Below are 24,611 nucleotides of genomic sequence, written 5' to 3'. Positions count from 1 at the left end.
AACCTCAAACCCATCAAACACAAAGATGAAATACAGTAGATCCTGAGTCAGGCCATCTCATTCAAGTAATTTCTAACCCCACAAATGCTTGTTCTAATGAACAGAAAACTCCAACCCAATTTTCACTTCATGGTCAGATCATGTCCCAATAATTTTGTATAGCTCTGACAGAGACAGGATTCAATAGCTTACGTAGGTAGCAAAATCTACCGCCATTATTATTGTGAGCCTAAAAGGATGCCACCAGCAATCAACACAGAAAACACTGAACTTCCTCAACATCTGGGGTATCAATCTCAAATTCACAGTGGGCCAAAATTAAAAATTGGGACAAAGTCGAGGGCCAAACTCAATACAAACTTAACTGAATTTGGAATAAGCAAACCTTAATATTGTAAACACATGATGACTCAATCAAATGTGCAATAAAAGACATCAGTGGTATTTGTTTCTTATTCAAATAGATAAAATCTGTAGATCTGAAATTTTAAATCTGTCGTGAACGGATAATCTGCCTCCCACCTGATTTGAAAGGTCCTGTTTTCCATTCTTCGCGTGGCCATTTTTGGGAATGGGTTAAATTTGCCGAGGAGAGTATAGTTGCAACTGCAACAGAAAAGGAGGAGGTGCTTGCTGGTCTCGACTGACAAGCAACACACTAGCAAAGCATTCTGGGATTTGTAGTATTAGCAGCGCATGTGCTATATACTGGCAGTCCACCTCTAATACACATTTGATATGGTCTCGCGGACCATACTGTATATAATATAGAGACAATCCGGCCCGCAGACCTGAGTTTGACATGCAGTGGAACGTCGATAAAACGGACCCCGATATAACGGATATCGGATAAAACGGACCGTTGGGACCAAACAATGCATCCAAAAATAGTTTCCATTTGTCACTTAAACTGCCGTTGACAAAGTCTGTTAGGTCCAGAATTGGCCCCTGTTGTTTACCGGTGCTGTGGGGCAATATAGGCAGAGACTGGCAGGCAGATGTTTCCGGGTCGTTGATAGCCAATATGACTAGATTACGTCATCAAACGTGCCTATGTGGCGACCATGTTGAGTGAGGCAACATTCCCACCTGGCTGCCATGATGGCAGGAGTTATCTATTATCCTGTAGTAGCATATCTCGCATAGTGCTCTGCACCGCAGAAAGCCCACAATGGCTGCGATTTTAATGCAAAGAAAATACAACACGCAAGTCTTTGGAGTCTGGAACATGCTATTTTTGGTACAGTAAGTTTTTTTTCTTGTCAAGCCGTTCATCTATGACAACGGAGTTGGAACTAGGAAGCATTTATTCTTCGTGGCTAATGAGAACAACTCACCTATGACGACTACGTCAACAATGTACACATAAAGCACACCAGCGGTAACTGGATATATTTTTAAACTTTTCAAACATTTGAATCTATTTTTTAAATATTTATTTGCAATAACTTTGTACTGTACTGGGCTTTATAGTCCACGAAAAAAGTACAAAACATTAAATTTGTACTGTACAGTAATATGGGTACATATGGTTACCAAAAAAAGAAAAAGAAAAAAAAAGGGCGGGGGGGTTCTATGTACCGGACTGTAATCAGCTATAACGGACGACCCCCCGTATTAGTACCTATTAGTGCGTTTTATCGACGTTCCACGTATATGCTCTACATGCTGTTAAATAAGGTGTGTATACTGTATGTATGTTGAATGGGACGCACGCACACACACAAAATAGACCTTCATTTCATCTTGATTATTTGAGATCCTTCCAAGCTATTCCGAAACCATAATGTTGACACAGTATATTAGTGGACTCGTGCTGGACAGATGAACATTATAATATATAAAACAATATACAGATTTATACAGATATATATACAATATACAGATAAACATTGCTTAAGGGAACAGTAATGTAAATTTACCTTAGCAGCATCCTTTGGAAGGTCGAACGGGATGCGCTGGCGGATTTTGGGGGGAAGCTGACTAAGCACCTCAGCCTTAAGGCGACGGATCATGATCTGGTTCAGCTGGTGGTGCAGCTCCTCAAGGTTGGATGCCCCCCTACAATCCCACTGCCTGCGGGGCCCAAAGTACCTGCAGGAGAGGAATTAAGAGTTAAAAACCTATTACAAACTCAAGCAAACTATCATGAATATGCTTATTTATTGAAGTACCCTATAGGAGTAGTTAAACACATTTGAAAATTCCCACCTTGGAGCTGCCTGCCACTACAACAGTCTTGCACTGTGAAAAGCGTAAAAGCTCTACTCACGCAGTTGGGGATCCATATTTTTGCGTCAGGGCCATTTGTAGGGCAGCAAAGTAATTTGTCTCGAGGCCACGGCAAACTTTCACAGCTCATCAGCCAAAACGGGTTTTAGCATAAAAGTGGCCCCGTAGACAAAGGCTGGTTATCTGCCATGCATGTTGGCTGGACAGAATGAAGAAGGGGTTGCCAAAATGTGCTGCTTTCCACTTGAGTGTTTTTGGACTTGTTATTGTTGAGGAAAGGGAATAACAAATGTGTATAGGCAGTTTTACATACTTTTACCAGTATGAAGGAATGGATGCTAATAAATCGCTATTTTATAGCTCTAGTCTCCACTATATGGACACGTGACCATTGAAGTGAGTTGGATGGGAGGACCTGGCTTACAATCTACTGTATGTTCTAGTTCAGGGTTACTTAAATACAAACCTTAAAAGGGCCACAAATAATTTAATGTAATATTCAAACAAAATGTCTTTTAATTTCAAAACAACAAAAAAAGAACTAAAATTAAGTTATTTACATTTTTACATAAATTAAAAAGTTGAGGCGGCACGGTGACCGACTGTTAGAGCGTCAGCCTCACAGTTCTGAGGACCGCGGTTCAATCCCCGGCCCCGCCTGTGTGGAGTTTTACATGTTCTCCCCGTGCATGTGTGGGTTTTCTTCCCTCACGACATCCATCAACCTTCTCTTTGGTCTTCCTCTAGCTCTCTTGCCTGGCAGCTCCATCATCATCATCCTTGTACCAATATACTCATTATTTCTCCTCTGGACGTGTCCAAACCATCGAAGTCTGCTCTCTCTAACTTTGTCTACAAAACATCGAACCTTGGCTATCCCTCTGATGAGCTCATTTCTAATTTTATCCAACCTGGTCAGAGCGAACATCAACATTTTTATTTCCGCCACCTCCAGCTCTGCTTCCTGTTGTCTCTTCAGTGCCAGTGTCTCTAATCCGTACATCATGGCTGGCCTCACCACTGTTTTATAAACTTTGCCCTTCATCCTAGCAGAGACTCTTCTGTCACATAACACACCTGACACCTTCCTCCACCCGTTCCAACCTGCTTGAACCAGTTTCTTCACTTCCTGACCACACTCACCATTGCTCTGGATGGTTGACCCCAAGTATTTAAAGTCCTCCACTCTTGCTATCTCTTCTCCCTGTAGCCTCACTCTTCCCCCACCACCCCTCTGATTCATGCACATATATTCTGTCTTACTTCGGCTAATCTTCATTCCTCTGCTTTCCAGTGCATGCCCCCATCTTTCTAACTGTTCCTCCACCTGCTCCCTGCTTTCACTGCAGATCACAATGTCATCTGCAAACATCATGGTCCACAGGGATTACAGTCTAACCTCATCTGTCAGCCTATCCATCATCACTGCAAACAGGAAGGGGCTCAGGGCTGAGCCCTGATGCAGTCCCACCTCCACCTTAAATTCCTCTGTCACACCTACAGCACACCTCACCACCTTTCTGCTGCCCTCGTACATATCCTGTATTATTCTAATATACTTCTCTGCCACTCCAGACTTCCGCATGCAGTACCACCATACTGTTCCTCGCAAATACTTACTTCTGTCCTGAGTCTAGCCTCCACAACTCTTTCCCATAACTTCATTGTGTGGCTCATCAACTTTATTCCTCTATAGTTCCCACAGCTCTGCAAATCACCCTTGTTCTTAAAAATGGGCACCATCACACCTTTCTTCCATTCCTCAGGCATCTTCTCACACGCTAGAATTCTATTGAACAGGCTGGTCAAAAACTCCACAGCAACCTCTCCTAGATGCTAACATACCTCCACAGGAATGTCATCAGGACCAACTGCCTTTCCATTTGTCATCCTCTTTAATGCCTTTCTAACTTCCCCCCTATTAATCATTGCCACTTCCTGGTCCACCACACTTGCCTCTTCTACTCTTCCTTCTCTCTCATTTTCCTCATTCATCTACTCCTCGGAGTATTATTTCCATCTATCTAGCACACTTCTGGCACCAGTCAACATATTTCCATCTCTATCCTTAATCACCCTAACCTGCTGCACATCCTTCCCATCTCTATCCCTCTGTCTGGCCAACCTGTATAGATCCGTTTCTCCTTCTTTAGTCTCCAACCTGGCATACATGTCATCATATGCCTCTTGTTTGGCCTTTGCCACCGATACCTTTGCCCTATGTCGCATCTCAATGTATTCCTTTCGCCTCTCCTCGGTCCTCTCAGTGTCCCACTTCTTCTTAGCTAACCTTTTTCCTTGTATGATTTCCTGTACTGTGAGGTTCCAAGTCTCCTTCTCTCCTTTCCTGCCAGAAGATATACCAAGTACTCTCCTGCCTGCCTCTCTGATCACCTTGGCTGCAGTGGTCCAGTCTTCTGGAAGCTCCTCCTGTCCACCGAGAGCCTGTCTCACCTCTTCCCAAAAAGCTGCACAACACTCCTGTCTCAGCTTCCACCACATGGTTCTCTGCTTTGCCTTTGTCTTCCTAATCTTCCTCCCCACCACCAGAGTCATTTTACACACCACCATCCTATGCTGTCTAGCCTCACTCTCCCCTACCACTACCTTATATTCGGTAATCTCCTTCAGATTACATCGTCTGCACAAGATGTAATCCACCTTGGTGCTTCTACCTCCGCTCTTGTAGGTCACGCTATGTTCCTGCCTCTTCTGGAAAAAAAGTGTTCACAACAGTCATTTGCAGCCTTTCTGCAAAGTCTACCACCACCTGTCCCTCCAAGTTCCTTTCCTGGATTCCGTACTTACCCATCACTTTTTCATCACCCCTATTTCCTTCACCAACATGTCCATTACAATCTGCACCAATCACGACTCTCTCTCTGTCTGGGATGCTCAGAACTACTTCGTCTAGCTCCTTCCAGAATTTCTTTTTCACCTCTAGGTCACATCCTACCTGTGGGGCATAGCCACTAATCACATTATACATAACACCCTCAATTTCAAGTTTCAGCCTCATTACTCGATCTGATACTCTTTTCACCTCCAAGACATTCTGAGCTTACTCTTCTTTTAAAATAACCCCGACTCCATTTCTCTTCCCATCTCCACCATGGTAAAAAAATTTCAACCCTGCCTCGAAACTTCTAGCCTTAGTGCCTTTCCACCTGGTCTCCTGGACACACAATATATCAACCTTTCTCCTAATCATCATGTCATCCAACTCCTGAGATTTTCGTGTCATAGTCCCAACATTCAAAGTCCCCACATTCAGTTCTAGGCTCTGTGCTTTCCTCTTCTCTTTCTGCTGAAGAACCCGCTTTACACCTCTTCTTCGACTTTGACCCACAGTAGCTAAATTTCCACCGGCACCCTGCAGGTTTCCGGCGCTGGTGGCGGACGTTGTTAACCCGGGCCACGACCGATCCGGTATGGAATTCTTTGGATGAACGTTCATATTTGTTTGGCAAAGTTTTAAGACGGATGCACTTCCTGACGCAACCCTCTGCATTTATCCTGGCTTGGGACCGGCCTACAGTTTGCACTGGCTTGTGACCTCCATAGGGCTGCATTTTGTAAAAAGCGGTTTGATAACAAAAAAAAAATGCTTGCAATATCTCATTATTTATTATATATAACGAAATAAAATTTGAGTGCAGATTTTATCAAGACTTATGGAAGTTGATGCAAATGATTTACTTTCTCGGGCCACATAAAATGATGCGGCAGGCCACATTTGGCACCCGGGCCTTGAGTTTGACACCTGTGCTTGAGCTTTTCCCAAATGTTTTAGACGGGGTTGAAGTTAAGGTTCCCAAGTGCTTCCAGACCAAACTTATCCAATCCTGGTTTTATAAACCATGCTTTATGCACTGAGGCACATTCATGCTGGAACAAAACATTGGCCACTTGAAGCTGTTTTCATAATGGTGGAAACATAGAATCATGGCTTTGTATGCTGGAGAATTAAGAGTCAGGGGGTAAGTAAGGGGTTCATCCCAACTCCTGTTTGGTTAATTTATTGATTAAGAGTTGTCTCTCCACTGAGAAATGTATCCTTATGGTGTGATTGGCTCTGAATTTTATTCCACAGACACGTTGATATTGTATATAAAAAAACAACAACAAAAACAAAAAAAAGCATTACCATTAAAGGGGGTGGGGCCCATCCTTTACGAAGCTTCTAAGTTTGATGGACATCCAAATCAATGCTTTGTATGTACAGTATTTGGCATTGAAACTTCTGGCTCTGACTTCAAACTTTGCAGCAACACAGTCAGGTGTTGTCACTGCCAGGTGTTGACACGTGTGGAGTTATTAAGTCCAATTTGGGCGTTGGCGCATGTGAGTTTCATGTATTCGTTCAATGTAGACAGATGTAGACATGTTTGCACATTTATTAAAAAATAAAAATTGAAAAATCACACAGCCATAAGTATTCAGACCCTTTGCTCAGTATTAAGTAGAAGCACCCTTTTGAGCTAATACAGCCATGAGTCTTTTTCACACCTGGATTTGGGGATCCTCTGCCATTCCTCCTTCCAGATCCTATCCAGTTCTGTCAGGTTGGATGGTGAACGTTGATGGAGAGCCATTGTCACGTCTCTCCAGAGATGCTCAATCGGGTTTAAGTCAGGGCTCTGGCTGGGCCATTCAAGAACAGTCACGGAGTTGTTCTGAAGCCACTCCTTTGTTATTTTAGCTGTGTGCTTAGGGTCATTGTCTTTTTTGAAGGTGAACCTTTGGCCCATTTGGAGGTTCTGAGCATTCTGGAGAAGGTTTTCGTCCAGGATATCCCTGCACTTGGCCGCATTCATCTTTCCTTCGATTGCAACCAGTCTCCCTGTCCCTGCAGCTGAAAAACACAACCACAGCAAGATGCTGCCAGCACCATGCTTCACTGTTGGGAATGTATTGGACAGGTGATGACCAGTGCCTGGTTTTCTCCACACATACCGCTTAGAATTAAGGCCAACAATTTCTATCTTGGTCTCATCAGACCAGAGAATCATATTTCTACCATCTTGGAGTCCTTCAGGTGTTTTTTTTTTTTTTTTTAGCAAACTCCATGCAGGCTTTCATGTCTTGTAGTGAGGAGAGGCTTCCGTCGGGCCACTCTGCCATAAAGCCCAGACTGTTTCTCCCATCTCCCGACTGCATCTCTGGAGCTCAGTCACAGTGATCTTTGGGTTCTTCTTTATCTCTCAAAGCAAGGCTCTTCTCTCCTTCTGCTCAGTTTTGGTCAGAGGCCAGCTCTAGGAAGGGTTCTGATCATCCCAAATGTCTTCCATTTCAGGATTATGGAGGCCACTGTGCTCTTAGGAACCTTAAGTGCAGCAGAAATTTGTTTGTAACGTTGGCCAGATCTGTGCCTTGCCACAATTCTGTCTTTTGAGCTTTTCAGGCAGTTCCTTTGACCTCATGATTCTCATTTGCTATGACATGCACTGTGAGCTGTAAGGTCTTGTATAGACTGGTGTGTGGCTTTCCTAATCAACTCCAATCAGTATAATCAAACACAGCTAGACTCCAATGAAGGTGTAGAACCATTTTAAGGATGATCAGAAGAAATGGACAGCACCCGAGTTAAATATATGAGTGTCACAGCAAAGGGTCTGAATACTTAGGGCTGTGTGATATTTCAGTTTTTCTTTTTTTAATAAATCAGCAAAAATTTCAAAAATTACGTTTTTTTCCCCTGTCAATATGGGGTGCTGTGTGTACATTAATGAGGGAAAATGAACTTAAATGATTTTAACAAATGGCTGCAATATAACAAAGAGTGAAAACTTTTAGGGGTCTGAAAAATTTCCGTATCCACTGTACAGTTAAATATTTTAGATATTGCCATTAAATCGGAATTGGGCCCATGGATCTACAGTGTAAATCGAGTTTAATGTGTTGTGAAGTGCTTACTCCAAGAGGGAAAATACAACAAAATGTTGTCTTTGTGGGGGCTTGTATGAGCTTCACAGATTGCGCTTTTTTTAGATTTAGGGCTCAACATGCAGCCAATTTTAACTCCCCCCAAGTATTCATAAGTTGTACTTGCATTTGAACCAACCGTATATGGGGCGGGAGGTTAATTTCAGCAAGACAAAAAATAATTTGTGTAAAAGTGTCCTAATGTAATTCTCGCAAAGTCATGTTATTAAGACACCTTGGAACTTATATTTAAAAAAATAATAAATAAATAAAAAAACAAAAAAAAATCAAGCTCCTTTAAATGTAGTTCAGCATTTAGGCAGACGAATTATGGGAATACAGTGTTATAAATGTGATTAACAACAGTTTCTGTGTCAATAAGTCTCACCTGTAATGGGCATTACAGTATTTCTTGGCGTAATCAGTCCAAGTTCCAAACATTTTGGGATAAAGTGCATCAATTTGCATAAAAAGCTGTGAAACACAAACAGGAAATAAACTTCAACATTTCTGAAAATCTGCTGACAGCTTGATGCCGTAATATGTTCAATCAGTCATAATGTATCACATTCAACAGTCGATCATCAACATTCTTTACATACCTCTCACTGCTCACAATTTCCAGGTCAGGAGCAGGTTTTCCTCATTAATGTACACACAGCCCCCAATATTGACAGAACAACAATGGAATTGTTTACATTTTTGCAGATTTATTAAAAAATAAAAACTGAAATATCACACAGCCATAAGTATTCAGACCCTTTGCTGTGACACTCATATATTTAACTCGGGTGCTGTCCATTTCTTCTGATCTTCCTTGAGATAGTTCTACACCTTCATTGGAGTCCAGCTGTGTTTGATTATACTGATTGGACTTGATTAGGAAAGCCACACACCTGTCTATATAAGACCTTACAGTTCTCAGTGCATGTCAGAGCAAATGAAAATCATGAGGTTAAAGGAACTGCCTGAAGAGCTCAGAGACAGAAAAGACACAGATCTGGCCAAGGTTACAAAAACATTCTGCAACACTTAAGGTTCACAAGAGCACAGTGGCCGCCATAATCCTTAAATGGATAACGTTTGGGGCGACCAGAACCCTTCCTACAGCTGGCCGTCCAGCCAAACTGAGCAATCGGGGGAGAAGAGCCTTGGTGAGAGAGGTAAAGAAGAACCCAAAGATCACTGTGGCTGAGCTCTGGAGATGCAGTCGGGAAATGGGAGAAAGTTATAGAAAGTCAACCATCACTGCAGCCCTCCACCACTCGGGGCTTTATGGCAGAGTGGCCCCACGGAAGCCTCTCCTCAGTGCAAGACACATGAAAGCCCGCATGGAGTTTGCTAAAAAACAACTGAAGGACTTTAAGATGGTGAGAAATAAGATTCTCTGGTATGATGAGACCAAGATAGAACTTTTTGGCCTTAATTCTAAGTGGTATATGCGGTGAAAACCAAGCACTGCTCACCACCTGTCCAATACAGTCCAAACAGTGAAGCACGGTGGTGGCAGCATCATGCTGTGGGGGTGTTTTTCAGCTGCAGGGACAGGACGACTGGTTGAAATCGAAGGAAAGATGAAAGTGGCCAAGTACAGGGATATCCTGGACGAAAACCTTCTCCATAGTGCTCAGGACCTCAGGTTGGGTCGAAGGTTTACCTTCCAACAAATCAATGACCCTAAGCACAAGCTAAAATAACAAAGGAGTGGCTTCAGAACAACTCCGTGACTGTTCTTGAATGGCCCAGCCAGACCCCTGACTTAAACCCAATTGAGCATCTCTGGAGAGACCTGAAAATGGGTGTCCACCAACGTTCACCATCCAACCTGACAGAACTGGAGAGGATCTGCAAGGAGGAACGGCAGAGGATCCCCAAATCCAGGTTTGAAAAACTTGTTGCATCATTCCCAAAAGGACTCATGGCTGTATTAGCTCAAAAGGGTGCTTCTACTTAATACTGAGCAAAGGGTCTGAATACTTATGGCTCTGTGATATTTCAGTTTTTCTTTTTTAATAAATCTGCAAAAATGTCAACAATTCCATTTTTTCCCCTTCAATATGGGGTGCTGTGTGTACATTAATGCGGAAGAATGAACTTAAATGATTATAGCAAATGGCTGCAATATAACAGAGTGAAAGATTTAAGGGGGTCTGAATACTTTCCGTACCCACTATAGAGAGAGAGAGAGAGAGAGAGCGAGAGAGAGAGAGAGAGAGAGAGAGAGAGAGAGCGAGAGAGAGCGAGAGATATGTAGATCTGCCAAAGGTGGCACGGGCTATTTGATGATGTTTAATGTTTTGAGTCAAACATTTTAAATACGTTTTGGTTGATTTATTCCATGATATTTTGGGACCTTGAATTGTTTATTTGTTCTGTGCTTTTATATCACAGTACAATGAGACATTGAACTGCATTAATTTAAATAAAAATAAAAAAAATAAAGAATTGGGGTGCTTTAAAACTTGACTCTTAAAGTATTTGTCACAAAAAAAAATGCAAAAGTGTGATTTCAATGCATTTTTTTCACGTTACGTTTTCAGTTATTAATCAAAATCAAGAATGAAAAAATTAATTGAAATGATTTTAGCAAATGGCTGCAATATAACAAAGCGTGAAAAATTTAAATGGGTCTGAATACTTTCCGTACCCACTGTCTGTGTGTGTATATATAAGCGAACGCACGCACGCACGCATGCGCGCACACACGCACACACACGCACGCACGCACGCACGCACGCACGCACGCACGCACGCGCACACACACACACACACACACACAGCCAACTGGTTAGGACATCTGCCTCACAGTTCTGAGGACCGGGGTTCAAATCCCGGCCCCGCCTATTTGGAGTTTGCATGTTCTCCCCATGCATACGTGGGTTTTCTCCGGGCACTCCGGTTTCCTCCCACATCCCAAAAACATAAATGGTAGGTTGATTGGAGACTAAATTGGAGACGTTCCATTCTGTGCTGGGTCCCAGCTTTTCTCTTCTCCTCTGTTGTTCGTGATGTCGACGCTGCCTGCTTTTCATTTCATCTTTCTGTGGCTCGCCTTGGCGGCCACTCTTTCAGTTGTTCCTTGCTGTGTGCCGCACAAGCTTAACTTTTGTCTCGGTGTGGTGCCAACTCATTTGCATTACCTTGGGCTTTTGCTATTGCGCCTCCGTGAAGCGCACTTCACAGCCGTTCGTGGCCCCACGCAGTCCAAAGTGGGGGGGAAACAATTATCCGCCCACTATGCACAATGCATGAAACGAAAGATGGTCAACACAGTGAGACTAGACGGGTCAAGCAGGTCCAATCTCTGTGACACCATCCTCGTTACACCAAGTCCATCAACTCAAATGCCCGACCAAAACATTGACAAAACCGAACTCACTGCTCCGCTGCAAACCGATAACATAACGACCAAAATAAAATGCACCCGCAGTGCCCCCACAGGTGACGCTTGTAGCCTTAGTACTATCGAGACACAACTTCGGGAATTCCAGTCCGAAATCCCCACCAGATGGCAACGCGTGGCTAACGAAGTAACCAATTCCCGGTAGCCCATTCTGGTGCTACCATCATGAGTTATATCATCAATAAAGACTTTGGTAGAGGTTCATCTTGGTTTCATCGATCCATCAAATTTATTCAGAAACTTTTGTGGCTCATCTCTGCACTTTGCAAAATCCAATATGGCCTTCCGATTCTTTTTTCTGACGAGTGGTTTGCATCTTGTGGTATGGTCTGTATATTTCTTCTCTCGAAGTCTTCTTCGAACAGTGGATTGTGATACCTTCACCCCTGCCCTGTGGAGGTTGGCGGTGATGTCACTGACTGTTCTCTTTGGGTGTTTCTTCACAGCTCTCACAATGTTTCTGTCATCAACTGTTGGACACCCTTGGCTGACCTGTTCAATGTCTGTTGCTCAGTACACCAGTATTTTATTTTTCTTTTACAGGACGTTTCAAATTGTTGTATTGTCTATGCCCAATGGTTGTGCAATAGCGCTGATTGATTTTCCCTCTTCTCTCAGCTTCAAAATGGTTTGCTTTTCTCCCATACACAGCTCTCTGGTCTTCCTGTTTGCTTAACATTAAATGCAATTTTCACAGTTGAAATCCAAAGGCAAAAACAAGCACTATCTAATGTTTTAAGCAATCAATCTAAAAGGCAACACCTGAGCAACTAGAAACACCCATCAGTCACATGTTCCAATACTTTTGCTCACTTGAAAATTGGGTGGCTTCAAAAAAAAAAGGTTCTCTGTCCTGAGTTGTTTAACACAACTTGATGTAAATACCATTAAATAAAATCTTGAATTCTGAACTGGTTTTTTTAGCAAACTCCATACGAGCTTTCATGTGTCTTGCACTGAGGAGAGGCTTCTGTCGGGCCACTCTACCATAAAGCCCAGTTTGGTGGAGGGCTGCAGTGATGGTTGACTTTCTAGAACTTTCTGCCATCGCCCGACTGCATCTCTGGAGCTCAGCCACAGTGATCTTTGGGTTCTTCTTTACCTTCTCACCAAGGCTCTTCTCCCCCGATTGCTCAGTTTGGACGGACGGCCAGCTCTAGGAAGGGTTCTGGTCGTCCCAAACGTCTTCCATTTAAGGATTATGGAGGCCACTGTGCTCTTAGGAACCTTAATTGCAGCAGAATTTTTTTTTGTAACCTTGGCCAGATCTGTGCCTTGCCACAATTCTGTCTTCAGGTGTGTGGCTTTCCTAATCAAGTCCAATCAGTATAATGTGAAGGTGTAGAATCATCTCAAGGATGATCAGACGAAATGGACAGCACCCAAGTTAAATTTATGAGTGTCACAGCAAAGGGTCTGAATACTTATGGCTGCGTGATATTTCATTTTTTCTTTTTTTAATAAATCTGAAAAAATTTCAACAATTCAGTTTTTTCTGTCAATATGGGGTGCTGTGTGTACACTAATGAGGACAATAACACACAAATGAGGACAAAAATGAATTTAAATGATTTTAGCAAATGGGTGCTATATAGAGAGTGAAAAATGTAAGGGGGTCTGAATACTTTTCGTACCCACTGTACATACATAACACTTCAGTGGAACAACGGCCCTTTTCACGGTTATTTAGGACATTAGTCAACTCATTAGCAAATTCCTGGTTTAAGTTATTATCGTTTTTATAAATGACTGTCGTTTCATACTAGACTTTACACCGATCTGATCGGCTTGATCGGTATCGGCTGATAATTAGCATTTTATGCTGTTCGGCCGATCGACTTTAATGTCATAATTCGCCGATCCGATCAATGACGTCTGATCGGCTCCGCAAAAGACATTTTCTCCGCGTCGCCATAGTGTACAGTATATCTGAATCCAAAAGCTAGACTATTTTTAGCCTTGTCGCGGGTACAACTGTAAATATCTGACCGCCAATTAAGTTATTTAAAAAATAAAAAATAAAAAACGTCGGCAGTGTGGGACAGACAACACATCTGAGACAGACAAGACGTAATGCCTGGATCAGTCCACAAGACAAATTTGGTCTTTCACTATTGCACTGTCAGACTACTGCAATAAAATCTTGTATTCCGATGCCACCACATCCCGTCTTTTATGAACACTGGGCTTGATCATTTGTCAACTCAAACGGAACCGGATACACTCGTTACCATGGCGACGATAAGAACAATAGATCGTGCAAATGTTATCGTGTAGGGGTGGGGTGGTGGGGGAATAATAAAATAAGGAACAACGTGTGGTCGTCATCACCAATGCTCGGGAGATGATGTTCATTCATTGATTCATTCACCTGTTCCCAATTAGCCTGTTCACCTGTGGGATGTTCCAAACAGGTGTTTGATGAGCATTCCTCAACTTTCTCAGTCTTTTTTGCCACCTGTCCCTGCTTTTTTGGAACGTGTTGCAGCCATAAAATTCTAAGTTAATGATTATTTGCTAAAAACAATAAAGTTTATCAGTTTGAACATTAAATATCTTGTCTTTGTAGTGTATTCAATTAAATATAGGTTGAACATGATTTGAAGATGAATACTTGGGCGCGCACACACAACACTCAAAACCCATGCACGAACGCATTCACACAATTGACAGGAATTTTGTATTTGCAGCAGTTTCTGAGCTAATGGCAGGTAATCAGCAGCACTGTGAGAGCTCTATTAAGAATTCAACACTTGCTCATCATAGGCTTTATAGACATCCCTCCACCCCCAAGCCTTCTTCACACTGTTGATATAATAGGTGGGTGGAATGAGGGCACATCACGAACAGTGCAGTGTGCCCTGAGCTGTGCACTAACCTGATGTCAGCCACAGTGAGTAATGATGGCAGTGCAATGGAGACTGGCAGAGAGGAAAGGGACCGGGCTTATCAGATTTACACTACGGATGATAAAATGTTATACGCAGTTTCAGATTCTTGCAGTAGAGAAGGAGACTTATCTAAAAACTAAGTTCACCACTGCAGTCAAGACTTGATAGCACAATGACAGGCTCGGTTGTTCTTGTAACTAATGAGGCGGACAATTGTTGGTTCTCTTTTTTTCCATTTAATTTGCTGACAATTTGTCAGACCACTTCCAGAAAACGAAAAAATATTATTCAGAAGGAATAAAGGTACATGCAAGCAGCAATTATTTTACAATGTGAACTGTGAGATAAGTGAAACCCCTCAGGTGATGAATAATTCTGAAAGCCATGTGTGCTCATCTGCAAAATGTGCTATACTAAAAGGTAATTACAAAACACTCAATAACAAGAAAGTTTTAATCAAAAACATGCTTAAAATGTAATGGTCAGGTTGTCCATTTAATATGTGGCTATTACAATGATAATTGAAACCATGCAAATGTGTCAAAGCCAAAACAGGTGAAAAGTGTGTTAGATTAGCCCACAACGGGCTGACAGTAGTTCTGACAGAAATCCATTGTGCCATATTGAGACTTACTGGAGCAATTTTGTGGCTAATGAAATAAAATATGGCTGCAGTCTTGCATCTCAATATAACATATATAAAAGTAATATCATAAATCATTATGGACAAGGGAATGACTGTGTTGCTCACAAAACAACATTGTCCTGTGAACAGGACAATTTTTATTGTCTCTAAATTCAATAGTTTCCATCCCTGTGTGCTTTGTTATTACTTGTCTCATTTATTGCTGTGCATTCATCTCTTCATATTGAGCTTTGCAAATGAAGTTTTTGCTACAAAACTTATTGGAATATACAAGATATTCCATGACACGTGATGCTGGAGAGAATTAATTGGTATTTTTTGGCACTTTGGCAAGTTTCAAGGGCCAAGAGAAGAGTTCACTTTTTGGCCTGCTAAAATCAGAATCCCTTTCATCCAGTCCAATATTATAATTTGTTTGAGTTATCTTCTGCATATTTTTCTAACACAGAGTTAAAAAGAGTTTTTCATAAGACACCTGCAAAATTAATCTCTATAAAGACAACAAACTTCTGTTTGTATAATTTTACCAAAATAGGCCCCACCGGAAATCAATGAATATACATTAAAACTATTTCCATTACCTCTTCGGGACGAGCCAGGGCAGGTGTACCGGTAAGCAGGATGGCTCGTTTGGCGCTCTGAATGAGAGGCACCAGAAGGTTAGTTCGAGCTGCATTCCTGGATTTGAGGTAGTGTGATTCATCCACCACAACCACTGAGAAGCTCCGCCTGCTTAGAGCCTCCACCAGGGGGCGCGCATCTGTAGTAAGGAGGCCGTATCCCAGCACAGTGACCTTACTCCTGCTAATACCCCTACAAGGACAAGGAAAATTAAGCATGAGGTAATTGAGGAAAATGCCAACGAATACAAAAGTCTGACTGACATGTTTCAATAGAAAAACAAAAGAAAAGTCAACAAATCATTTAATGGTACAAACCCCAATTCCAATAAAGTTGGAACTTTGTATAAAACTTAAATAAAAACAGAACATGATTTGAAAATCCTTTTCAACCTATATTCAACACGTTCCAGTAAAGCTAGGACAGGGGCATGCTTGCCACTGTCTTAAATCACCTTTCTTTTAACAACACTCAATAAGCGGTTGGGAACAGAGGACACTAATTGTTGAAGCTTTCTGTGTAGGTGGAATTCTTTCCTATTCTTGCTTGATGTACAACTTGAGTTGTTCAACAGTCCGGGGTCTCCGTTGTCATATTTTGCACTTTATAATGCGCCACACCCCTCCTTGAGCCGTCACCTTGTCGTGGTGGAGGGGTTTGTGTGTCCCAGTGATCCTAGGAGCTAAGTTGTCTGGGGCTTTATGCCCCTGGCAGGGTCACCCTTGACAAACAGGTCCTAGGTGAGGGACCAGACAAAGCACGGCTCAAAGACCCCTAATGATGACGACAAACAATGGACCTCGTTTTCCCTTGCCCAGATGGGGGTCACCGGGGCCCCCCACTGGAGCCAGGCCTGGTGGTGGGGCTCGAAGGCGAGCCCCTGGTGGCCGGGCCTGCACCCATGGGGTCCGGCCGGGCACAGCCCGAAAGGGTAACGTGGGTCCCCCTTCCCATGGACTCACCACCTGTGGGAGGGGCCATAGGGGTCGGGTGCAGTGTGAGCTGGGCGATGGCCGAAGGCGGGGACCTTGGCGATGCGATCCCTGGCTACAGAAGCTGGCTCAAGGGACGTGGAATGTCACCTCTCTGGCAGGGAAGGAGCCCGAGCTGGTGTGTGAGGTCGAGAAGTTCCGACTAGATATAGTCGGACTCGCCTCCACACACAGCTTGGGCTCTGGTACCAGTCCTCTCGAGAGGGGTTGGACTCTCTGCCACTCTGGAGTTGCCCACGGTGAGAGGCGCCGAGCAGGTGTGGGTATACTTATTGCCCCCCGGATTGGCGCCTGTACGTTGGGGTTCACCCCGGTGGACGAGAGGGTAGCCTCCCTCCGCCTTCGGGTGGAGGGACGGGTCCTGACTGTTGTTTGTGCCTATGCACCAAACAGCAGTTCAGAGTACCCACCCTTTTTGGAGTCCTTGGAGGGGGTGCTGGAGAGCGCTCCCGCTGGGGACTCCATTGTTCTGTTGTGGGACTTCAATGCTCACGTGGGCAATGACAGTGAGACCTGGAAGGGCGTGATTGGGAGGAACGGCCCCCCCGATCAGAACCCGAGCGGTGTTCTGTTATTGGACTTCTGTGCTCGTCACATAACGAACACCATGTTCAAGCATAAGGGTGTCCACACGTGCACTTGGCACCAGGACACCCTAGGTCGCAGTTCAATGATCGACTTTGTGGTCGTGTCATCGGACTTGCGGCCGCATGTCTTGGACACTCGGGTGAAGATAGGGGCGGAGCTGTCAACTGATCACCACCTGGTGGTGAGTTGGCTCCGATGGTGGGGGAAGATGCCGGTCCGACGTGGCAGGCCCAAACGTATTGTGAGGGTCTGCTGGGAACGTCTGGCAGAATCCCCTGTCAGAAGGAGTTTCAACTCCCACCTCCGACAGAACTTTGCTCATGTTCCGGGGAGGCGTGGGACATCGAGTCTGAGTGGACCATGTTCCGCGCCTCCATTGCTGAGGCGGCCGACCGGAGCTGTGGCCGTAAGGTAGTCGGTGCCTGTCGTGGCGGCAATCCCCAAACCCGTTGTTGGACACCAACGGTGAGGGATGCCGTCAAGCTGAAGAAGGAGTCCTATTGGGCCTTTTTGGCCTGTGGGACTCCTGAGGCAGCTGATGGGTACCGGCTGGCCAAGCGGAATGCAGCTCTGGTGGTCGCTGAAGCAAAAACTCTGGTATGGGAGGAGTTCGGTGAGGCCATGAGAAAGACTTCCGGACGGCTTCGAGGATATTCTGGTCCACCATCCGACGTCTCAGGAGAGGAAAGCATTGCACCACCAACATTGTGTATAGTGGGGATGGGGCGCTGCTGACCTCGACTCGGGACATTGTGAGTCGGTGGGGAGAATACTTCGAAGACCTCCTCAATTCCACCGACAGTGTGGGTTCTCTGAGGCGGGCTCTCCTATCTCTGGGTTTGAGGTCACCGAGGTAGTTAAAAAGCTCCTCGGTGGCAGGGCCCCTGTTCATAACTTTAATGGACAGAATTTCTAGGCGTAGCCGAGACGTAGAGGGGGTCCGGTTTGGTGGCCTCAGTATTGCATCTCTGCTTTTTGCTGATGATGTGGTTCTGTTGGCTTCATCAAGCCGTGAGCTCCAACTCTCACTGGAGCAGTTCGTAGCCGAGTGTGAAGCGGCTGGGATGAGAATCAGCACCTCCAAATCTGAGACCATGGTCCTCAGTCGGAAAAGGGTGGCATGCCCTCTCCAGGTCGGGGATGAGATCCTGCCCCAAGTGGAGGAGTTCAAGTATCTTGGGGTCTTGTTCATGAGTGAGGGAAGAATGGAACGGGAGATCGACAGGCGGATCGGTGCAGCGTCTGCAGTGATGCGGACTTTGTATCGGTCCGTTGTGGTAAAGAAGGAGCTAAGCCGAAAGGCGGAGCTCTCAATTTACCGGTCGATCTTCGTTCCTACCCTCACCTATGGTCATGAGTTGTGGGTCGTGACCGAAAGAAAAAGATCCCGGATACAAGCGGCCGAAATGAGTTTCCTCCGCAGGGTGTCCGGGCTCTCCCTTTGAGATAGGGTGAGAAGCTTGGTCATCCAGGAGGATCTCAGAGTAGAGCCACTGCTCCTCCGCATTGAGAGGAGCCAGATGAGGTGGCTGGGGCATCTGATTCGGATGCCTCCCGGACGCCTCCCTGGTGAGGTGTTCCGGGCACGTCCCCCAGGAGACCCCGGGGACGACCCAGGACACGCTGGAGAGACTACGTTCTTCAGCTGGCCTGGGAACGCCTCGGGATCTGATGTGTTCCTGAGCCCATGTGTACACAATGATGCCGGTTTTTAATACAGTGCCGCTTGAGGGATCAAAGATCACGGGCATTCAATGTGGGTTTTCGGCCTTGTCGCTTACGTGCAGCGAGTTCTCCAAATTCTCCGTGGGGGAAAGGCCAGGACAAGACAGGACAGGATCACATGTGGAGTTACTGAGTCAGAGCCCGTCCAGCGGGGGACCCAAGCAGGGTGACGCCAAAAACTCTCCAGGACCCAGGGCGGTCCCCTGCCCAACCGATGCACCCCGACCAGTCCAAAAGGGACCACCGCAGGAAGACAGCGGTTCCAAAATGTGATGCCAAATTGAGAAGAGAGAAAAAAGACAAATGACAAAAGTGTGGCAAGGCGAGCACCTGTTCGTTGTAACGCGGACCATTCTCTCAGAGAACGCCACATCGCGAGACCCGAGAGAGACTTTTTACCGTGACAAGGACAGTATAACGCAGCCATAATGGTACATAGTGTGCTTTTTGCTCAGTGTAGTCACTGTGTGTCATATGGCCAATCTGATGATCTGTAAGTGGCAAACCTTTGAGTCAAGTAGGTGAAAAACATGGAAAATGTGGCCAGAGTGGAGTTAGAATAAAATGGATCATCATCATGTACCCAAAGAGAGGAGGGTTTTGGTGAAGGGACATGAAGTAAATATTTTTCTCTCTCAAGGTTTCTTCATTTTAGTTTGAACAAATTGAACACTTCCACAACTTATAGGAATACAAAGAATAGTTGTCTTATTCCTAGTCAGCTGGTCTAAGCTCATAAATGCACAGCCATGAATTTAATGTATTAATGTCACAAAATGCTAAAATGCTAGCTGTTTTAAGTGAAGATGCACTGTTCAAGCTTTAAAAAAAAGCCTTGTCTTTTATGCACAATGTGCATTCAAGAAATAAAAACTGTTAGGGCGGCACGATGGCCGACTGGTTAGCACATCTGCCTCACAGTTCTGAGGACCCGGGACCAAATCTGGCCTTGCCTGTGTGGAGTTTTCATGTTCTCCGGTTTCTTCCCACATCCCAAAAAACATGCATGGTAGGTTAATTGAAAACTCTAAATTGCCAATAGGTGTAAATGTGAGTGAGAATGGTTGTTTGTTTACATGTGCCCGGCGATTGGCTGGCGACCAGTTCAGGGTGTTCACCGCCTCTCGCCTCTCTGAGGATAAGCATCACGGAAAATGGATGATGGATGGAAAAACTGTTGGTTATATAAAAAAGGGAACCAATTAGTTTATTTTCTCTTTTGTGTTCAAAATTGCTCTTTAGCCAAGCAAAAATATAGTTTATCCAAATAATCGATTTGTTTGATAGAATCAGATACTTGAGTACTAAAATATTTGTTCGCTGCAGCCCTTCATTCAACTCCTCCTCTACAACCTCAATTCCAATGAAGTTGGGACATTGTGCTAAACATAAATAAAAACAGAATACAATGATTTGCAAATCATGTTCGACCTATATTTAATTGAATACACTACAAAGACAAGATATTTAATGTTCAAACTGATAAACGTTATTGTTTTTAGCAAATAATCATTAACTTGGAATTTTATGGCTGCAACACGTTTCAAAAAAGCTGGGACAGGGTCATGTTTACCACTGTGTTACAGCACCTTTTCTTTTAACAACATTCAATAAATGTTTGGCAACTGAGGAGACTAATTGTTGAAGCTTTGCACACTGATTGAGGAGTATCTGCAACATTTGCACAACCAACATTTTTCCAGATTATCGCGCTACTCGTCACTTTAAACTGCATACACTCCTTGAAGTCTCGGCGCCCTTTGCACAATGGTCATTGCACCGGACTATTGCAATATTAGTCATTCAAACTGCTCTAAGTGCTAGATGACTCTGCATCTTTTGCACAAGTGTCCAAAAATAAATAAATAAATGTACCAGCATTAACTATTAACCCTTTATTGCTCAGTCTTTTCCTCTTTGGCCCGGAGGACACGACGTCCACAATTTCCAAAAACAATTTCAAATGTGTACTCGTCGGACCACAGAACACTTTTCCACTTTGCATCAGTCCATCTTAAATGAGCTTTCTGGGTGTTGTTGATAAATGGCTTTTGCTTTGCATAGTAGAGGTTCAAGTTGCACTTACGGATGTAGCGCTAAACTGTATTTACTGACATTGGTTTTCGGTTTTTGATGCAGTATTTTCTCACACACTTGTTCGCAAAGAGGTGAACCTCGCCCCATATTTGCTTGTGAATAACTGAGCAATTCAGGGAAGGTCCTTTTATACCCAATCTTGGCACCCACCTGCTCCCAATTAGCCTGTTCACCTGTGGGATGTTCCAAGCAGGTGTTTGATGAGCATTCCTCAACTTTCTCAGTCTTTTTTGCCACCTGTCCCTGCTTTTTTGGAACGTGTTGAAGCCATACAATTCTAAGTTTAAGGTATTTAGACACTAATACGACAACAGAGAACCCAGACTGTTGAACAGCTGAAGCTGTACATCAAGCTAGAATGGGATGAAATTCCACCTACAAAGCTTCAACAATTAGTGTACTTGGTTCCCAAACGTTTATTGAATGTTAAAAGAAAAAGTGATGTAACACAGTGGTAAACATGACCCTTTCCCAGCTTTTTTGAAACGTGTTGCAGCCATAAAATTCTAAGTTAATGATTATTTGCTATAAACAATCAAGTTTGTCAGTTTGAACTTTAAATATCTTGTCTTTGTAGTGCATTCAATTAAATATAGGTTGAACATGATTTGCAAATCATTGTATTCCGTTTTTATTTATGTTTAACACAACGACCCAACTTCATTGGAATTGGGGTTGTATATTGTCATATTCCTTGCTTCGGGTCCCTGTGCGATTAAGCTCCAAAATAAATTGCTCCTCAAAGTTAGAAAGTTGCTCCTCAAATGAAGAAATGATTAGCAAAACTGCTCCTCAAAGAAAACAAATATATTTAGAGTCTTGTGTGTGTGTGTGTGTGTTGCTGAAGTGCTTCAGTGAATCATTATCCACTTAAATTACGAGTCCTGTCTTGGTGCAAGCCAATCAGAAGAACAGTAGGGCAGGTTAACGTTTCATAAATACAATGAACACGAGACTTTTTGTTCAGTCGATACCTTTTCATTGTTGTGGTAACACCCGGCGCGCCACTCACGACGCAGCGACCGGCTGGCGGAACGGCTTTGGCTCCGTAGATGCAAACAACTGGGAGATTTTAGGGAAAGTGAACTATTTATTACATTCGCTAGTCCGGGAGCTACCTAGCTAGTGTGCTACGGAGCTAAACAGCTCACGTTGGCTCACTGGATTGTTGCAACATCGTTTAAAACAGAGGTCACTATCTCGCGGTCAGCGTCCGGACCCAGAAGCAGTCCTAAACGGACCCACACCATAGCCAAAAAAGAGAGGTTATCTGATTCAAGACATACAGGGTCCTTCTATTTTAAGAGGTGCAACATATTTCAGGCTTTACGGTAGTGATGAATTGTATCGGCCATTTACACGCAAGTTCCGCCACCCTATCAGCCAATCTGAGTCAAAGGCGGTAATTACTGAAATCACTGACTGCGCACAGACCAGACAGAGAGAGGAGAGAGAGAGTGTGTAAGCTGAGTTAAAAACGGAGAAAGATCAGAAAATGTGCAACAAAGGAAGAGAAAATTTGGAACAAATGGCGCTTAAAATGGAACAGGCAGAGTCATTTCTGTTTGTACTTCTCAGTGAGAAGTTCCCACTGGGAGCTCTTATTGAAAGTGCATATAATGTGAAACGACATCATGAACCAAAACGAAGGTTTGAACAAACATAACCTCTAAAATGGTTAGGTTAAGATTTGCTAAATATGTAAAATTGCTCCAGCATATCCCCAACCCTAGTGAGGATAAGCGGTGTAGAAAACGGATGGATGGATGTTTCAGACTTCACTGTTGTGTCAAGATGCCAAACAGAAAAGGGGAAACTCCAACTTCATTTTTCTTAAGGTCAGCACTTTATTTTTCTTTTTATTTACTTGCTCTTATTGTGAAATTCAGCCCTACTTTTATTTAGTAAATGAGAGAACATTACACAGTTGTGCTCATGTTTGATAACCAGGGCAGAATTTGTAAGATGTAAACATTTTTTTTGCGGCTTCTACAGTCGACGGAACGCGTCCGTGACGTGCACGCATGTGCACAAAACATGACGTCACATTGCGCATGTGCACAAACATGAGTCGCCGTGTTGACGGAAGTCAATACAGCCCTCGCGTAGGTCTCGCCATTACGCATTTGTGGCGATTTCAAGGATTTTGTGCAACCGGAGCCAACATTTTATTATACTTATCATTGTGGGATATTGGGTTTTTGAGAATATTTTTTTTAGTAGTAATTCAGTCCAAGGCTACGACATAACAAATGTTGAAAAATTGAAGTAGGGATGCGGTAGGATGACCTACATGGTGTCACTCTTGTTCTCCACCAGGTTGATGTCGCCAGGCTGCAGCTCGGGGATCCAGCGCTCCAGCTCCTCAATCCAGGGGTATTTGAGGGATGAGGGCACCACCACAAGGAGGGGCCACTCCTGCCTGAAAGCGTATGCCACTGCAATGGCCTGCACCGTCTTGCCAAGACCCATCTGGACCGGCCAAATCAGCACACGGCGAAGAGGGAGAAAAACAAGTCAATTGTGCACTAGCAATTGGGCAAATTGTATATGACGGCTGAGCTGATATGAGGCACAAGAGTAATAAGGTGTAAGAATGATTCCTCTGTCAAAAGTGATTAGGCAAGTGGCAGTGCAGCACTAAGTTGACAAATTCATTTGGAAGGTTGGAAAATAGATTTTGGTTTGTGTGCGCTTACCTCATCAGCAATCATACATCTGTAAAACAAAAGAAAACAAAAAACCTTGATAAGCAGGACTGTAAAACTTTAAATTCTACAGGCACTCTTTTTAACTTAAACGCATCGTGGTTTACAGTATACACTGTATGAATAATAATCAAAAAAATATTAGGACACCTGGTCATTTGACCTACAATAAATGGTACAATTCAATAAACAATAAATACCGGTATATGGAATTGGTCCCCATTTCACAATTTTAACAGCTTCCAAGATTTTTCCAAATTGATATGCTAAACAATTACAATTCAGATCAAGATATTTTGGAAAATATTATATTTCCAATTTTGTGGGGACCATTTGGAGAAGACTCTTTTCTTTTCTAATGTGACTCAAGACCATGAAAGCATGCTGGGATGAGCTTCAAGTAGAAGAATTTAGCAGCCCCATCAAACATCTTTGGTATGAACTACAATGAACAAAACTATAAACGCAACACTTTTGTTTTTGCTCCCATTTTTCGTGAGCTGGACTCCAAGATCTAAACATTTTTCTACATACACAAAAGGCCATTTCCCTCAAATATTGTTCGCAAATCTGTCTAAATCTGTGTTAGTGAGCATTTCTCCTTTGTCGAGATAATCCATCCCACCTCACAGGTGTGGCATATTAAGATGCTGATTAGACAGCATGATTATTGCACAGGTGTGCCATAGGCTGGCCACAATAGGCCACTCTGAAATGTGCAGTTTTATCACACAGCACGATGCCACAGATGTTGCAAGTTCTAAGGGAGCGTGCAATTGGCAT

The 24,611-nt window shown here is 43.7% G+C and overlaps 1 protein-coding gene across 12 annotated transcripts in view; it reads right to left on the bottom strand.

The window, feature by feature from the left end:
* Window positions 1-24,611, bottom strand: part of zranb3 (zinc finger, RAN-binding domain containing 3) — a 145,855-nt gene that overhangs the window by 102,461 nt on the left and 18,783 nt on the right. For 11 of the 12 annotated variants that reach the window (XM_061797146.1, XM_061797147.1, XM_061797149.1 and 8 more), the window contains 5 exons: window positions 23,820-23,838; window positions 23,414-23,592; window positions 15,679-15,910; window positions 8,546-8,631; window positions 1,923-2,094 (listed from right to left, as the gene is read on the bottom strand). In XM_061797146.1, coding sequence (XP_061653130.1) covers window positions 1,923-2,094; window positions 8,546-8,631; window positions 15,679-15,910; window positions 23,414-23,592; window positions 23,820-23,838 — 688 coding nt within the window. Of the gene's footprint in view, window positions 1-1,922; window positions 2,095-8,545; window positions 8,632-15,678; window positions 15,911-20,099; window positions 20,198-23,413; window positions 23,593-23,819; window positions 23,839-24,611 lie in introns of those variants that run through there. The other variant, XM_061797164.1, reaches the window with a different exon arrangement.

The sequence above is a fragment of the Phyllopteryx taeniolatus genome, chromosome 1 (assembly GCF_024500385.1).
Source record: "Phyllopteryx taeniolatus isolate TA_2022b chromosome 1, UOR_Ptae_1.2, whole genome shotgun sequence".
In the NCBI taxonomy this organism is placed as follows: Eukaryota; Metazoa; Chordata; class Actinopteri; order Syngnathiformes; family Syngnathidae; genus Phyllopteryx; species Phyllopteryx taeniolatus.
The sequence above is the reverse complement of the archived record's forward strand: the minus strand, read 5'-3'. Positions and strand labels throughout refer to the sequence as shown.